General features: G+C 35.4%; 1 protein-coding gene across 1 annotated transcript in view; it reads left to right on the forward strand.

Moving 5' to 3' along the window:
* Positions 1–5897, forward strand: part of LOC306872561 (F-box only protein 41-like) — a gene marked incomplete at both ends in the record, with an annotated part of 29687 nt that extends 23790 nt beyond the window's left edge. The window contains 6 exons of the mRNA XM_079421169.1: positions 73–225; positions 1783–1878; positions 2027–2145; positions 3563–3721; positions 4176–4291; positions 5835–5897. Of these exons, the coding sequence (XP_079277295.1) occupies positions 73–225; positions 1783–1878; positions 2027–2145; positions 3563–3721; positions 4176–4291; positions 5835–5897 (706 nt within the window). The remainder of the gene's footprint in view (positions 1–72; positions 226–1782; positions 1879–2026; positions 2146–3562; positions 3722–4175; positions 4292–5834) is intronic.
* Between the last annotated feature and the right edge of the window lie 10597 nt (positions 5898–16494).

Genomic DNA, 16494 nt, shown 5'->3' on the forward strand with positions numbered 1-16494 from the left:
GTGCCCATATATTTTGTATAATCTGACATGTCAAAAGATGGTGTTAATAGCTTCTCTTTCTTTTGTGTTTAGTGGCTGTCTTGAGGAGGGTCTTGAGGCTTTGTTGAAAGCCACTGGCAGTAATCTGCTCATCCTGAAGGTGTCTCATTGTCCGAATCTATTGACCGATCGCTCTCTGTGGTTGGCGAGCTGTTATTGCAGGGCTCTACAGGCTGTCACATACAGGTCAGTCCACAAGGGAGCACTATTTAGTCTTTTTTTTGTCTGTGTATCCTACAGCTTTGTGGTATACTTGACTCTGATTGGTCAATTTACAGGCAGATATTATTGAATAATGACTGCTAAACTGTATTAATGAGCACTGTCCCCAGGAAACCAATTTACTACAAGGCTTTAATGAAAGTAATATCAACTCTAATTAAATTTTCATATCTATTTAATTATTCAGTAATTCAGTAAGCAATGATGTAATGAATTGGATGATGTATGCTTTAAGGATGAAAACATCTTTTGGTTTTTTTTATTTTACAATGACTAACTAGCTGTTAGATATAATTTAGCATTTAAAAAATGAGATGGGAGGAAAAAAAATATTTCAATGTTTCTGCATTCACTCACAAAACTTGAATACTTAAGCATTTCAATATAATGACTCCTAAACTGTATTAATAGCCACCGTGCTAGAAAACCAATTTACTAAATTGCTTTAATGAAAATAATATCAACTCTAATTATTTTTTTCATGTATATTTAATTATTTATTCAGTAAGCGGTAATACATTATATCATGTATCCCTTAAGGATGCAGGCATCATTTTGGCATTCATACATCCTTATGTTAAATACAATAATATACATCAAATTCATACATACAGTGGTGGCCAAAATTATTAGAACACTAGTAATTTCATCAGCTAAAAAAATGGTTTTTAGTGAGTTATTTCTATCTTTTGCTGTAGTGTGTCAGTAGGAAATATCAGTTTACATTTCCAAACATTCATTTTGCCATTAATTGTAATAATCCAATGAGATTTTTGTCTGACAACAGCCAGTGCTTCACACAGAGATCTGATCTGATCATCATCCAGTCTGTCTGGAGTGAGAAGAAACACAACAAACTGAGACAGACTCAATCCAGTAGAACTGTGGCAACGTCTCCAAGATGCTTCAAGAAACCTACCTGCAAAGCTCCCTGAGAAACTATGCACAAGTGCACCGAGGGCAAAAGCTGCTTTAAAAAGGATGCTCACACCAAATGTTGATTTAATTTAGTTAATAGAAGTTAATTGATAAAGAAATCTATTTGTGGCATTTTTTTTGACAGCATCCTTATTTTACAGCATTTTTAAACAAGTGCCTAAAACTTTTAACAGTACTGTAGCTTTGCAGGAAGGTTTCTTTGTTTGCAGGACATTGCCACAAATCTCCCGGATTTAGTCTGTCTCAATTTGTTCTGTTTCTTCATGTCATTTATTACAGTTAATCACAAAATGAATGTTGGGAAATGTCAACTGATATTTCCTACTGACACACTACAGCAAAAGAAAGAAATAACTGACTTACAACCACTTTTAGCTGGTGAAAATACTAGTGTTCTAATCATTTTGGCCATATTACCAAAAAACTTTTTTTTATTAATTCTGTCCAAGGCCAGTACAGGTCAGAGTAGAAATAAACATTGATCAGTGTATTTGGTTGCTTAGTTCCCATTGCCAAGCCTTAACAAGGTTTGCAAAGGCAGAGAGAGAAAGTTTCTCAATGTTGATTTTGATAATGTTGTAGGAGTGCGACAGACCCCGTTGGACAGGAAGTTATCTGGGCATTGGGAGCTGGTTGCAGAGACATCATCTCACTACAGGTGGCACCTTTGCATCCATGGTAGGATTGAAATACACTTACCTGCATTTGTAGATTTTTGTTTATACATGGCTTGATAGCTTAAATATTGTATAAATTTAAATGCAACATCATCTTTCGTTTTGAGCATTTGTCTTTGATATTAGAAATGCAAATTTTCTTTCTGCAGCCAGCAGCCAGCGCGCTTCAGTAACAGGTGCCTGCAGACCATTGGCAGATGCTGGCCACATCTGCGAGCACTGGGTGTGGGCGGAGCTGGCTGTGGCATACAGGGATTGGCTTCTTTGGGTGAGTGAAAGTAAACTAGTGTTTGCGGTAACACTTTAGTGTAGGGACCAAATTTAATCTTTAAATAGTTGCTATTAAATTAGCGTGCATGTTAATAATATATTGGCTGTTTAGTAGTACTTATAAAGCACATATTCTGCATCCCTGAACTACTACCTTACTAACTATTAATAAGCAGCAAATTCAGTTTACAGAGGCAAACGTCCCAACTAATGGTGTGTTAATAGAGAGAATGGGACCTTAAAATAAAGTGTGACCGTGTTTACCATTCAATTTACAACTTGGAGGAAACGGACCTAACAATGACAGGATTTAATATAAATTAGTAAGACCAAAAGTGACAGTCAAGACTTGTACATCGTTACAAAAATGTCCATTTTAAATAAAGTCTATTCTTTTGAACATTCTATTTTTATTCTATTCATAAAATCCTGAAATGTATCATACTTTCCACATTTCACTATTAAGCAGCACAGCTGTCTTCAACAATGATAATCAGAAATGTTTCTTGAGCAGCAAATCAGCATATTAGAATGATTTCTAAAGAAGACTGGAGTAATATTTGCTGAAAATTCAGCTTTGCCACGAATTAAGTAAAGAAATCACATTTTTAAATATATTTTAAATAGGAAACTGGTTTTTATATTGTATTTCATTAATTTATCTGTTTTTACTTTATTTTTCTCTCATAAGCAGTACCTATGCTTCGGTTATTCACACCTCTTCTGCTCTGATTTATAACCAGCATGCCTTAAAAATAATTATGTATCAAATTATTGCACTACCCATACAGTTGTTCTCAGATCAGCATCGCAAGGGAACATCACTCAAGTGTAACTTGTTATTCACATTAAAAACTGGGACAAAGAGGCATCAGAAATGACACTTTTAACATGCTGCTGTGAGTAAACCGAAGGCACATGTTTATGGTATACAATTATACGACTATAAATAGATTATAAATAGCAGTGGAACCATTTTCTACCCTGCTTGTTATTTATCCTACTTTACTGTACCATCCTCATTTAGATTTAATGGTTTTAACCTTTCTGAATCACAAGACTGCAGTTAGCTATGTACAAATCATCTGAGCCGTACGTAGACCACTTAAGAAAATTTGATCAGAAAGTTAAACAGATTTTTTTTTTTTAAACTTCAAACCTTTCAGCTATTTTGTTCCACTTCATTTCCAATTAATGTCCTCAGTGTCTCGCTTTTCAGAAGGACTGCATCTGTTCTGTGTATTAACAGAGTTTTTCTCTTCCTGTGCTCCCTTAAATATAGTGCATATTCAGTATGAACTACATTCACAATGTTTTTATAGTGCTTTTTGGAGCCAAGTTTGTTTTTCTTCCATGACTAATGCAGTTATCTACCAGTGTGCCAATAGACTGTTTGTGTGTATATATATCTTCAGCGAGGAACTGCATGAGGCTCCAGGTGCTAGAGTTGGACCACGTCAGTGAGATCAATCAGGAAGTGGCTGCTGAGATGTGCCGAGAGGGTCTGAAGGGTCTGGAGATGCTGGTGCTCACCTCCACTCCTGTTACTCCTAAAGCTCTGCTTCACTTCAACAGTGAGTCCACACTCACTGATTCAGATCCTGATTCATTATTCTTGTATTTCAATGAATAGGTATTCAGTTTGTACATCTAAACCAAGTATCAACCAGCGGAAGCCTGATTTCAAAGGCAGAGATGTTGAATCATGCTTTATTAAGATTTATTTAATTATTTATTATTACTTTATTTTCTTATTTAATTATTTATTTTCTAATAATGAAATAATTTAAAAGAAATAATTTCATTCTTAATAATTTATTGCATTTTTAATTAGCATTTAATGGATTGCAAGATACTAAGGAATATTCTTCTGCAGTTAATTTCAAATGATCGGTTGAATGAATGTAGTCATAAATTCATATTAAACATTGGATTTGGTGATATCTTTAGATTTGGAGCTATGAATGACATGAAATACGCCCGCTCTTCCTGCAAAATGACTCCCTGCCCTCATTCTCTTACTCACAGGTGTGTGCCGTAACCTGAAGTCTATTGTAGTCCAGATCGGTATAGAAGATTACTTTGAAGACCCTAACAGTCCCGAGGCCAGAAAACTCTTTGACGAAATGGTGAACAAGCTGCAGGTATGGAATCATCGCCATAGATAGGTTTTTGAGACATCTAAGGCCATTAAAAAATTTGACCCATCCATATCCGTTTATCCACTGCCAGACTAAAATTACCAGCAAAAGCTGTTCGGTAGTAATTTAGTCTTAGGCCATGGGGTTTCCTGTGTCTGAGACAGCGATAAAGATGAGTAAGTGAAAGCAGAAGAACCTCTCACAGCTGCCATGTTGCGGAGCCATGAGTCAAATGCAAGTGATTCATCTCATCCATTTGCTTTCTTTGTGGACGCAGGAAGCTGCCTCTTCTCTGTTCTGACTCTAGAAAAGCTGGGCGAGGAAGTGGAAGTGGGGTTACACCCGCCCACGTGAAAAATCAAGCTAAAGTTACTTGCAGGATGTCTTACACAAGCTATGCTGAAATGGGCTGCTGTAGATGACAGAGTGCATTGCTCATCCTATATCATTTCCATAAGAGGCTCAAAAAATATTTTGTGCAGTACTTGTTCAGAGACTGCCCACGGTTTATTTCCACCATCAGCGTGGAAGTAATTTATAGTGTCCTCAAATGTCCAGCTCTATCATCTCAGTGATTTATTTGGCTCCTCCATGTGGCTCTGCTGATGAAAGTTTGTTTCATTTTGTAAAAAGCAAAATACCCTTTAATCACATCACAGGATCAGTTGAACCCATCGAAATGCAAGCGTAGATTATGATTGCCAGGAGATATTTTAAAATCTCAGATTATGTAACTTTAATGCTGCATTGCCATGCATTTTTTCCATTTTGTATTCAGAGAGACTTATACAAATAAATAACAAAACAAGGAATTTATCATAAAAGTCTATTTGTTTTTTGTCGTCGAGTTTTTGTCATTAGAAATGTTATACGTCTTTTAAATTCCAGTTTCTGAATTGGATTTGAATTGATGTTGCAATAGAATGCAGAATTGTAATTTGAATTTTACGATATACTATGGAATGTTGATCTCTGTATTGCCAACTATGGTTGAAACATAGAATTCAGTGTTATTTTTGTATTATTTATATACTATTGTAGTGTTTATTCATATTTTGAATCAGCCTTTTTTAGATTTTCCTTTTTTTTTTTTAATATATTTTTTTATTTGAGTTTTTAAATACATTTATATTTAGCATCATTTATATTCCAGTTTTAGTTTTTGTAATTTTTGTACTTAAACATAGAAAAAAAGTAAAAATTAGAAATATTGCCTTGCTAATTAACCAGAATAAATAGGCTTAAATTTAGCATTTAATAAAAAGAATTTTCAGCAATATTTCAGTTACCAAAAACCATTTTGAAGTTTTAGTTCACAATAACAACACTTATGTTGTTGTTTTTTGACCAGAGCAGAGATTGATGTAATCCTGAAATGTCTCACCAAATCAGACCTGACTTGACTCTTGTATTTAAATTTTTTTATATTTTAATGTTTACTGTTTTCCTTTGTGCCTAACATGTACCCAACATAATACTGTACATATACATATTTACAGAAATATAGCCCCTGTTCCTTTATATCCTTTCTGTCTTCTCATCTCAGGCCCTCAAAAAAAGACCTGGTTTCTCCAAAATCCTCCATGTGAAGGCTGATGGCTTGTGCTAACTCTGCTGTGTTGAGGCCAGAGCCACATAAAGATTCACCGAATATTTCAACCTGATCGAGTCATTCTCTCCTCGAAGAAACGAGAAAGAATCAAACACTTCCGCTTCAGTTTGAACTCTAAACACCAGTCTACCACACCAAGACGGGTGCATCTGTTAGCTTTGACACGACGCAATCAAATAGAGGAGTCTGTAAAGACAATACGAACAAACTCTGTGAGAAGGCATAATTACTTGCCATGGATGCCATTCCAACGGTCACCCAAGTACAGACTAAGGATTTTTCTCCTACTTGCCAAACGCACTAAACTTTTTAATAAGATCTCAGAGAACATGACGTCTCTCTTCAGAGCACAGAGCTGCAGGAGGGAGCAGTCTCATATTCGAGATTGACCCAAATCATAAAATCAACGTGAAATCCAAACAGCACAAATTTAAAATGCACATGGGTGAGTTAGTAATGTGGGAGTGTGTGTTTGTGTGATCAGCTCGATTGCTTCCCCTGATGCTCAGCAAAGAGACGCATTCGTTCATTAGTCGTCACTTAAGAGTGTCACTCTTCGAACTGGATGCCATATTACTAGGACAAATAGCAACATAACATAATCACCAGCTTCAGACATGGCTTACAGAGACATATGTAGGGGAAGCCATGTCTCCACAGAAATTGCTATTACTTGCAGTAATCTCTGCAGTGTCCTTAAGCGCAAGTGAAACCGAATGAAGAAGCCAAGCTGTTTGTGTTTGTGTCAGGCCCTCCAGTCCTTTAGCTGTATTCCCATGACCAGGGTCACTCTGGTAAGGGATTGTTTCTCATCATTGGATCTGTTGTTCCAGACAGATTTTCAATGCCTTCTCCATAATGTGCCATCCATAGCTCCGACATTTTGTTTTTAAGGTTGAATTGTGGTCATACCCAATGTGCCATTAGTCTAAAAGGTGTTAAGTCATATCCTACAAGGTGTGCACTTACCTAAAGGAATTTAAGGGCGAATAGTGAGGGATAGAGACAAGCTCATGGTGCTGTCAGTCCAATGTAACCCTACTGTTTCACCTCAGATGTCAACATCTCCATCTCTTCCGTCACTTACTGTTCTGTGGAACTCGGGCTGGTGCAACTGAATGGATCACTTCTCCATCTGCTCTGTTGATTTCAGATGCTACTTTTCATGTTCCAAAGGTTCTGAATGGAGAATTCTGATTCTGAGTTCTGAATGTACACACTGCACAATCGAATAGAAGGGATAAAAACAAATATATACAGTTGTCACATTAGGTTCTTTACAGAATCTACAAGAACTTCACTTTCTAAAATGAGTAGGTTAGGGTTTGGCTTTGTTTCTTTGTTGGAATAAGTTAACAATAGCCATATTAGGCCATGTCAGACTACAAAATGAAAAACAAAACATTCAATATTTATAGCCTCGTTTTGTCAAGGGTAGCATTGTTAACTTTTTTTTATTATTATTATTATTTATGGTAAATTGTTGGCGCATTTTTAAGTAGGTGGTATGACGTCAGGTTTTGCTTTCTGTTGTTTACTCTAGAAATGAGTGATAAAGCACTTAAATGCGTTTTAGCTGGAAGTCAGTCATACAAAGAAACTAGAATATGCCATTCTCGTCAAGTTTCTTTTTTTTTTAAATGCTGATGCAATAATACTGATGCAAGTACTGGTCTCGACCTCTCTCAGTGCTGTACCATTACCCATCAGGCATTGCTGCTCCCCTTGGCCAGTTTCTGCGCTGAAATCACACAGTCCAAATTCTGTGCTTTAGTCAAGGCGAGCACTTCTATGGTGCAATGTTCTACTTCCTGTCTTAAAACACATTATGGGGCTTGAATTAGCATGAGAGGAGTATTCACATGAACTGCCTGGGTTTCCTTTAGGATGGCTGTTTAAAATGAGACAATGTGGACCAGAACGGACACTGCAAAACCATCTTCAAGAAAGAAATTGCAGATGTGGAAGAGGGCAACCACCCACCGCCCCACACCATGACTTTTTGAGTGCACTGGCACTCTTGTCTTCTGAAGACTTTAAAAAAAACTGTATGTATATGTTGTTTCTATAGGAAGGAATTACAAACAGTGTAAATATTTGAAAAGCAACCTAAAGAAAGAGAGAACCTGAAGCGTTTAACATCCGCCCACAAGTGGTTTCCCCGTGTGGTGGCCGGATGACTTTCAGAGTTCAAAGGTGTTCAATTTGCAGTATGCTGTGTATGATAGATGCTTTATATTGAATGTGTATCAGAGTCCTATAGAGATGGAAATAATTTAAAAACAGAGTACAGTTTATTTCAACTATTTATTTCTATAAAAGAGATGTCTATGATGGCATGTTTGTGCTAAAGCATTATATATATATATATATATCATGTTGCCTTTTCAACTGTTCTGCTGTAGATGTTATTAGATTATTAGCTCCGAGTGCTCTGGATTACTGCTTGCTGCCTTTCATTTTTAGACTGAGCAACCGTTGCACCATTATGATGATAAAAAAGTAACTGCTAATGTTTAGTATTAAGCCGTTGATGTTCTATTTTGTTTAATGTCGAGCCTTTTTAAAGAATCTGACATATGTAATGCACTTTTTTTTATATCTGATGGTTGGTTTCATATAATTCATGTGCAATTCCTCTTTTCCTAAGCTTTGCACCGGAAGACTATCAGCTTTCCATGCCTCGTATCATCAGTCCATTTAATAGTTTTAGTGATTTTTTATTTATTTTATGAAGCCAGTGGTCTTATTTGATGCACAGCATTAACATGCAATATAAAATAAATAGCTACATAAATATAATTGCTTGATAATGTAAAAACTTTCGATCATGTTTTTATTGATTTATTTTTTTACTTGATTTGCTTTGCTTTAAAGTGAGTGGTGAAAGTGACAGTGTGCCGGGTAATAGTGTGTGGACTGAGCACTTTGAATATTACATTTTATTTGACTAAAAATAGACTAAAAGAGTTTGTGAACTATGTGACCAACCCAAACCTGGAACTGAATTCATCTGAACACACTGTAAAAAAAAAAAAGTTGTAGCAACTTAAAATAATTTGTTAGTATAGTCAACTTGAAATTTGAAGTTACTCAATGTTAATTTAAGGGACAACTGTAATATTTTAGTTGACTAAACAAAAAATTTGAAGTCAGTGGGTTAATGAATTATTTTAAGTTGAAACGACTGTTTATTTTTTTTACAGTGCAGATTATAATAAACTGACAGATATTGAAATTGATTGTAACTTGGGAAGGAAGAAAAAGGGAACAATCACAGAATGCCACTTTAGCAGAAAACCTGAAGCACTAAAAAAGATAAATATAACTTTAATGTAAGCATAACCATTGTTTTTTTACCACTAACCAGAACTTCTTGAAACAATCAGTTATAGTGGTGTTAGCTATTGTTAGGTGCCAGATGTTGTGACAATTCATGTGTAGCTGTAATTGTAACCATCAAAGCAATTACCTATTGTTAAAAGTATGTCAAAAAGATGAATTTACAAACAGATGATTTATTAATGGAGTATTTTCAGCTTTTTGTTCCGTTACGTTTTGTAGCCTCGACATGGTGTAAGATAGAAACATCATTCACAATCTTAACAGCCATATTCAAACTCCACAGCCCTGGAATGATTAAATAACAATGTATACATCTAAATGCCTTTCATTTTTCTGTTTTATTTTATTTATTTCTGCTACTCTATCCGTGAATATGGCATTCAGTTTGCGATATATATTGCTTTTCCAATATTCAGCTTTGTGCCGTGATGTTATTTAGCCATGATGCTTCTTGGCTTGTCATTACCTCTTGGGTCTCATTTGAATGATTGTATTTTATGCCCACCTGTCTGAACATGCATTACCTCAAACATCTTCTGGCAACATAAGTTGAATTGTGTTGCTTTTTTGATACCAACAGATTGCATAGACGTTATTTAATGAATGCCCTGCACATTCTCTGCCATTGCACAAAAAGGCAATTCATCACCTGAAGTTAGTTAATATTTATTGGAAAATGTTCATGATTAAACTCTTTTCTTGCTTGTGGGAACAACTGCAGAACTTTTTTTCATTTTTTTTTTTTCATTCGTTGTATTGTTGTGGCCTGCTTATTAACATTCCTTATTGTCTGTTTGACCAGTTATCCCAGTTTGCAAAAAGTTGAGTATAAATGTGTGATGGAATCGTTTACATTCCAAAATCTCATGCCATTTTGTTCCAGGCATATTCTATGAGTTATAATAAAAATCTGATACATATACTCATATTGTGTGAAGAGATCTTTGTATTACATGCACTCCTTGAATGATTAAAAAAAAAAAAAAGTTTCATTTATTTTTGCACCAATTTGTTACAGGTTTCAAACGCTTTGTAAAAGTAACTCATAAGAAAAACATGTTAACCCCTCACTAACTATTCAAGTGTTACCTTGTCAGCCCGCTTGAGTATAGTGAGGAGTTAAGTTGTTTAACTTGAGATTTTTTTTATACTGAATACCTAATAAAGAACTACCTTTGTCATAAATTTTTTATTACTTACTGCTTAGTTAATCTTGCTTCCATATTAGTTAGTAGGCTACTATTAAGTTCATTGTTAATGTAGCACTACCTATTACTTCCTTCATAGATGCTTAGTTAACAACAGACCATTATTCTAAAATGTTACCAAAAATGGTCAAATGGATTTTTCACACAGCTGCCTCTGTGAGAAGTATAAATGTAGGCTAAATAAAATGGAATGGGGGGTGAAGTGCTTCCTCAGGCAGCATCATTAGGGTGCTTTTATTATATTTGGACCAAATCATTGTCAACAAATGTTTCTTATTAAAAACACATTTTGCCGAGGGCTGGCCATTGTTTATTGTGCATGTCTTTAGTTGTTAAAATATAAGTCATTTTCACTTTACATTGATTTTATTTTTCAATAGGGCCTACAGTTGATTTCATGAACACTAAAAACAGCATGTACGCCAGAGGTCAGTATAAGCAAGCGAAAAATAACATGGCTCTTTTCGAATCGCGTAGTAAATGATTCAAGGTTTTTAATTACATATACGCCAAGTATATACATAACTGTTTATATGTAAACATTGTTTTATCACTCGCATCAGGCGTAAGTTTAGTGCCTGAGGAAGTTTTTGTGTGTGATACAAATACAGCAGTTTTCAGGAGCAATTTTATCTTAGAGAAGAAACGGATAGCTGTAGTTATTTGTGTACAATGCAAACAGGCTCGTTCTCTCCTGTCGGCTTATCACCTGAGAATTGTGTTGTGTTTGATAGGCACGTGGTAGCAGGCGAAACACGTTGAGATTTAGTTAGTGGGTCAGTAGGCTGGAGGACAGAGTAAATATTTAAAGAGTAAAGGGTTACTGCCTTTCAGATAAAGAGTGAACTCGATTTGGTAACTATATTTACATTTTCAGATTAAAATGTGACGGGTGCGCAAGGCAAAGGGTGTTTTTGGATAAGGAGTAGGCCCGTTTCGGGGTAATTAAGCAAAAACCTAATTTAATTATTTTCTTACCACCCTATTAAACGAGCAGGCTACTACATAAAGCTTATGTATGCAGAAAATGACCCGATGTTTGCAGAATGTATATCCTTGACCTTCTTTTTTCACTGAAGATGGAAGATGCACACATTATTTATATAGTGACAGATCTGAGACCCCCTACATGTGGTGAAATTCATCATTATGAAAGGATAGTCTTCAGAGAGTGTGTAGCGCTGAAATAAATTCTTACCAAAATACACCACTCAAGTAGGTTCTTGAGAGAAATGAGTCACAATTCAAATGAGTCATAATTTGAATTAAAAGTCAAAAATTGAAATCAGTCCCATGCATGCAAATTGTCCAAAGGGGGAAAACATTATAGAAGTGAAGCAAGATGTGATGCCTACTTAAAGAGTCCATAAAGTTTCCTGTGATTAAAATAAGTGATAAACATGCTCTCTGATAGCACACTTAGCCTTCATTACAGAGACGTCTATTTGACGTCTGCATTTACATCAGCAAGATGTAAATTTGCAAGATTTTTCGTTTTTTTTGTGAGTTTGCTCATCTGCAAGGACATTTCCATAGATGTCAAATAGACGTCTGTTAGATGTTTATGATTTAGAATGTATGTAAAACTGACATCTTACAGACGTCTGTCAGATGTTTGTACACAGCAGATGCTTTCCAGATCAAGTGATATTTAACAGACATCTTAAAGTGAGTGAAGTGACATACTGCCAAGTATGGTGACCCATACTCGGAATTCGTGCTCTGCATTTAACCCATCCAACGTGCACACACACAGCAGTGAACACACACACAGCAGTGAACACACACCCGGAGCAGTGGGCAGCCATTTATGCTGCGGCACCCGGGGAGCAGTTGGGGGTTCGGTGCTCAAGGGCACCTCAGTCGTGGTATTGAGGGTGGAGAGAGCGCTGGACATTCACTCCCCCCACCTACAATCCCTGCCAGCCCGAGACTCGAACCCGCAACCTTTGGATTACAAGTCCGACTCTCTAACCACGGCAAGTAAAATTGTTTCTAAATATATCAGATATTTTTATCACTAATCAATAAAAGTGTGCACTTTTTTATCCAAATGCAGGAACTGCTATTAGTTTCAATATTATTTGATTTCATTTCTTGCTTAGAGGACAACTTAAGTAAAGCGATCTATACGCATTTATTGTAATGCTGCTCTTGAAGGTTTCTCTTTTTTAGTTTTAAGAATGACAACAAATGTTCTTTATTTCAAAAACTTGGCAACTTTATTTACAATTCAAGTCAGTCACATGCAACATATTTTAATAACACAAAATTAGCAAAAGAAAAAAAAGCATCTTTGCATTTTTTATATTTTTTTCAAAATGTTGATTAAATATACAAAAATATAGTTTACAAATACTGTACAGAAAATATTCTGCTGCAGAATTCTTACTTTTACAAACATGTTTGTGGGATTCACAAACATTAGCAGTGTTAAAACAATACTGTGGTAAGAAGGGGAGGGGCTCATGTTTACATCTGTGAGGTCACAATAGTGAGGGGTGGAGCAAAAGTAGGTTATCTCAGAATGAAGTAAAAGAGTGGTATGAGGAATTGAAAAAATGTCCAATTGTCATGGTGGTGACTTTGGGATAGTTGATACATTGGCAGTTCATTGGCAGATAGAAATGATGAAAATGTTTGAATTATGTCATGTGCCTTAGTGACTCTTGACCACATTCTATGAAACGACTACTTTACAACAGAATAATACTGCCAATATATTCCCAACAGCCTTGTTTCCCCCCACAATAAAATCTTTATCTAGTCTAAAAAGCCTGTTAGGAACAAACAGAAGTTGCAAAGTTGCAACTGAAATCGTAATTTTTGCCTTTTCAAAATACAACTGGTCAACCAGATATGGCACTCGGAGTAATGATCAGTAGAAAACATTAGTTTGAATATATTGAGCAAAACTGTAACCTATCACTCCAGTATAAACACGCTAATTTGACCTCCAGTTTTCTAGACATGTTTTCAAACTGATTGTGGGTTTTGAAATAGCTTTTAACAATCTCCACAAAGCCTTAATCTGTATTAGCACTAACATATAGAGCTGTTAGTACTACTGAAATGTTACAGGTTTTAAACATAAGCACACAATAAATAACTTTTTTTTTTCTTTTGCCCCATTTCAGTTCTGCCTCAATGGAGAGGCACCAAAACGGAAGAATATGAAAAAGTGCAGTAATGTAATTCTTGATTTTAGACACAATCAACTACTTTCACATTATATTGACACAGTTGAACCACAGCTCTCTATATGCATACATTCGTGATCAGAGTGACTCTTTAAGACCTGCTGTGTTACAAACGCCACACAGATGAAGGAGAGATCCTAATTTAGGACTCAACAATATTTGTCCATGATACGGAATTACAAGTCTAAAGGAAACCCTCAGTGTTTTACATTTTGTTAAGACAGTACCAGAGCAAACCAAACAAAAAAAAGCCAAAAAATTTATTTTAATTTCTTCACACACGCAGCATATGCAAATGAAATTAAAATTAAATAAGCTCAACTTAATTCACAATCTGTATCTAGCCTTTCAAAAACATGAAGATACATTGCAGAATGTGGTGGGCAGTTTTCTTGGGTATGAATGGGTAGTAAACCATTTAATCAGCACTTTAAACCAAACCAGTGCTGATTTAGTTTGGGTTTAGATAAAACATTACTTGCGTCAGATAATTCTGCTTGGCATCAAAATTAAGTTTTCACATCTGGCATCATTTGTCGTGTTGAGTATACTTAATATCATACATATTTCCCTTCTAGAGTAGCTTAACATGGAGGGCTCAGAGACCCAGTCGGAGCCTATGGCAGGTTGCTGGGATGACCCTGCAAAATAGCGGTATAATAGAGCAGGAAAGAGCCAGAGCTTCTATTATATTACAGAGAATAAAGAACGGCCTTTCTTGCTGACTGAATCCACCTGCTGGTCATTGATCTTAATGGCTGAGGATTCTGTGTTGTGCTGGACTGATTCACTGAAAGATGCTGGAATGATACTAGACTAGATTGTGTATGCGACTTCAGGTCAAATCTTAGTTTGTTTCTGTAGCCTGTTTAGTTTGATTTGCCTCACTAGAGAGGTATTTCATTTATTAATATTTCATGGAGACAGATCTGGGGCTTTATGCCATGTATATTTTCAGAAAGCTATGCAGCTTAATATGAGAACCAGTACGCGCACACACACACACACACACACACATTGGCTGTTTTGCATAAAGCCACAGCATCATGTGAGATATGTAGTAACTAAGGAAATATAATACATCTCAACAGTACCTGAGGCATAAAGCCCCAGATTTGCGCAATAATCCATAAAAGACAAAAAATACTTTGGGACATTTTGTTCAGTTTAAATTTGGTTAAAACCCCTTTAATTTGAAACTATTTCCATTAGTTCTATAACACATCTGCAATGAAGCCAGAAACTGACTAATACTTTAACTATGAAGACTTAGTGAAAACAGAAGGGGTTTAGAACAGTAAGTGTGGGCCGGCATAATAGGATTTGCATCGAAAAATGAAATGTAATGTATATATATATATATATATATATATATATATATATATATTAAACATCTAAAGTTTGAGTAACAATAATGTGTATCAGATAAGGCTGGGCGATATGAGCAAAAATTCATGTTATGTTTTGGCTGATTTGCGGTATAAGGTATATATCTCGGTATTTTGTATTTGGATTAAACAAATAAAGTGAATGTAACCATGTAGGCATATATTATGTGCTAAAAAGGGTTAAAATTGCATTACATTCTAACATTGCCATTTAAAAACAAAAATAATGTTTTTAAAGCAGAAGTTACATTTACTAAACTAAAAATGAAAATAATAAAAAAGCACAGACTAATTAAAAGTCTAAGGAAGGCTATTCTGATTACCCCATTACAGTCACTTTACAGTTAGTTCTGTCATACAAATACACTTACTTGTAGGTTTAAAATTCTACATGTCACATTTATTGTCCAACTGCAAATATTTCAGCGAAATGTATATTTTAGTCAGAATTATTGCGCTCTGTCTGAATGAAGTCTGACATTTAGCAGAGAATCGCAAAGTTAAAGGCTCATGCACTTCTGACAGCAAAATGAAAATATTTCCATGGCTTTTTTAACATGTACAGATGGAGAATATACATGTGAAATATAAGTTATGCATTACGGAAAACAGCACATTTCAAACACATTAAACAGAGCCGCTGAACTGAAACTATAAACTAGGCTATAGGCTACTATATCTTACAAGTTTTTTAAAGTCCTTCATATAAAGCTTGTCATATGTTTAGAACAAATTGCATTATGCACTTTCTCCGCAGCAGTTCAGTCTGTGTCCTCCCTAGATATTTTTCCAGATGCGCTCGTATCAAACTATATCGATATTAACGGTATTACTTCATACCGCATCGCTTATAAAAAATGTATCGATATATCGTACAAACTCGATATACCGCCCAGCCCTAAAGACCACTGGTGTTTTTTTTTGCTTTAGCCTTTTTGGTTATGTTCAAATTCATCGAATGCGGCCTTGAACTCAAATGTACTGACGTGTGTGTGTGTGTGTGTGGGGGTATTTAACACAGCCCTCAGTTAAAAAAGCATTTCAAATATAAAGACTTCCACAGATCAAATACTGCTGGGTCACATCCTGACCTTAATAAGACAAACTCTGTATTCACATTTCTTTTGGCCACCAGCTAAAAGTCACTGTGAACCATATCTATTGATACAGTCATTCTACTGACCGTCAATACATAAACACTCACACAAACAAACATATACACACTGGAGAGCTGCTATACCTTTAATATACAGTATAAACGTAACCCTCTCTAATGAAAATAAAACCAATGGTTTGCTCTGTGGCTCTAAAAAAATTTTAAATCATAAAATATAAAACAAGATCTTGCTACTATCATAAGCAACTAGGTTTGAGCTTTGTGTACAGTGCTTGTTAATTTTTTTTTTTTTTTCTGTTTTTCTTAATGTATTTTAATGTTGTTATTTTTTTTGTT

This window comes from Barbus barbus (assembly GCF_936440315.1).
Source record: "Barbus barbus genome assembly, chromosome: 7".
In the NCBI taxonomy this organism is placed as follows: Eukaryota; Metazoa; Chordata; class Actinopteri; order Cypriniformes; family Cyprinidae; genus Barbus; species Barbus barbus.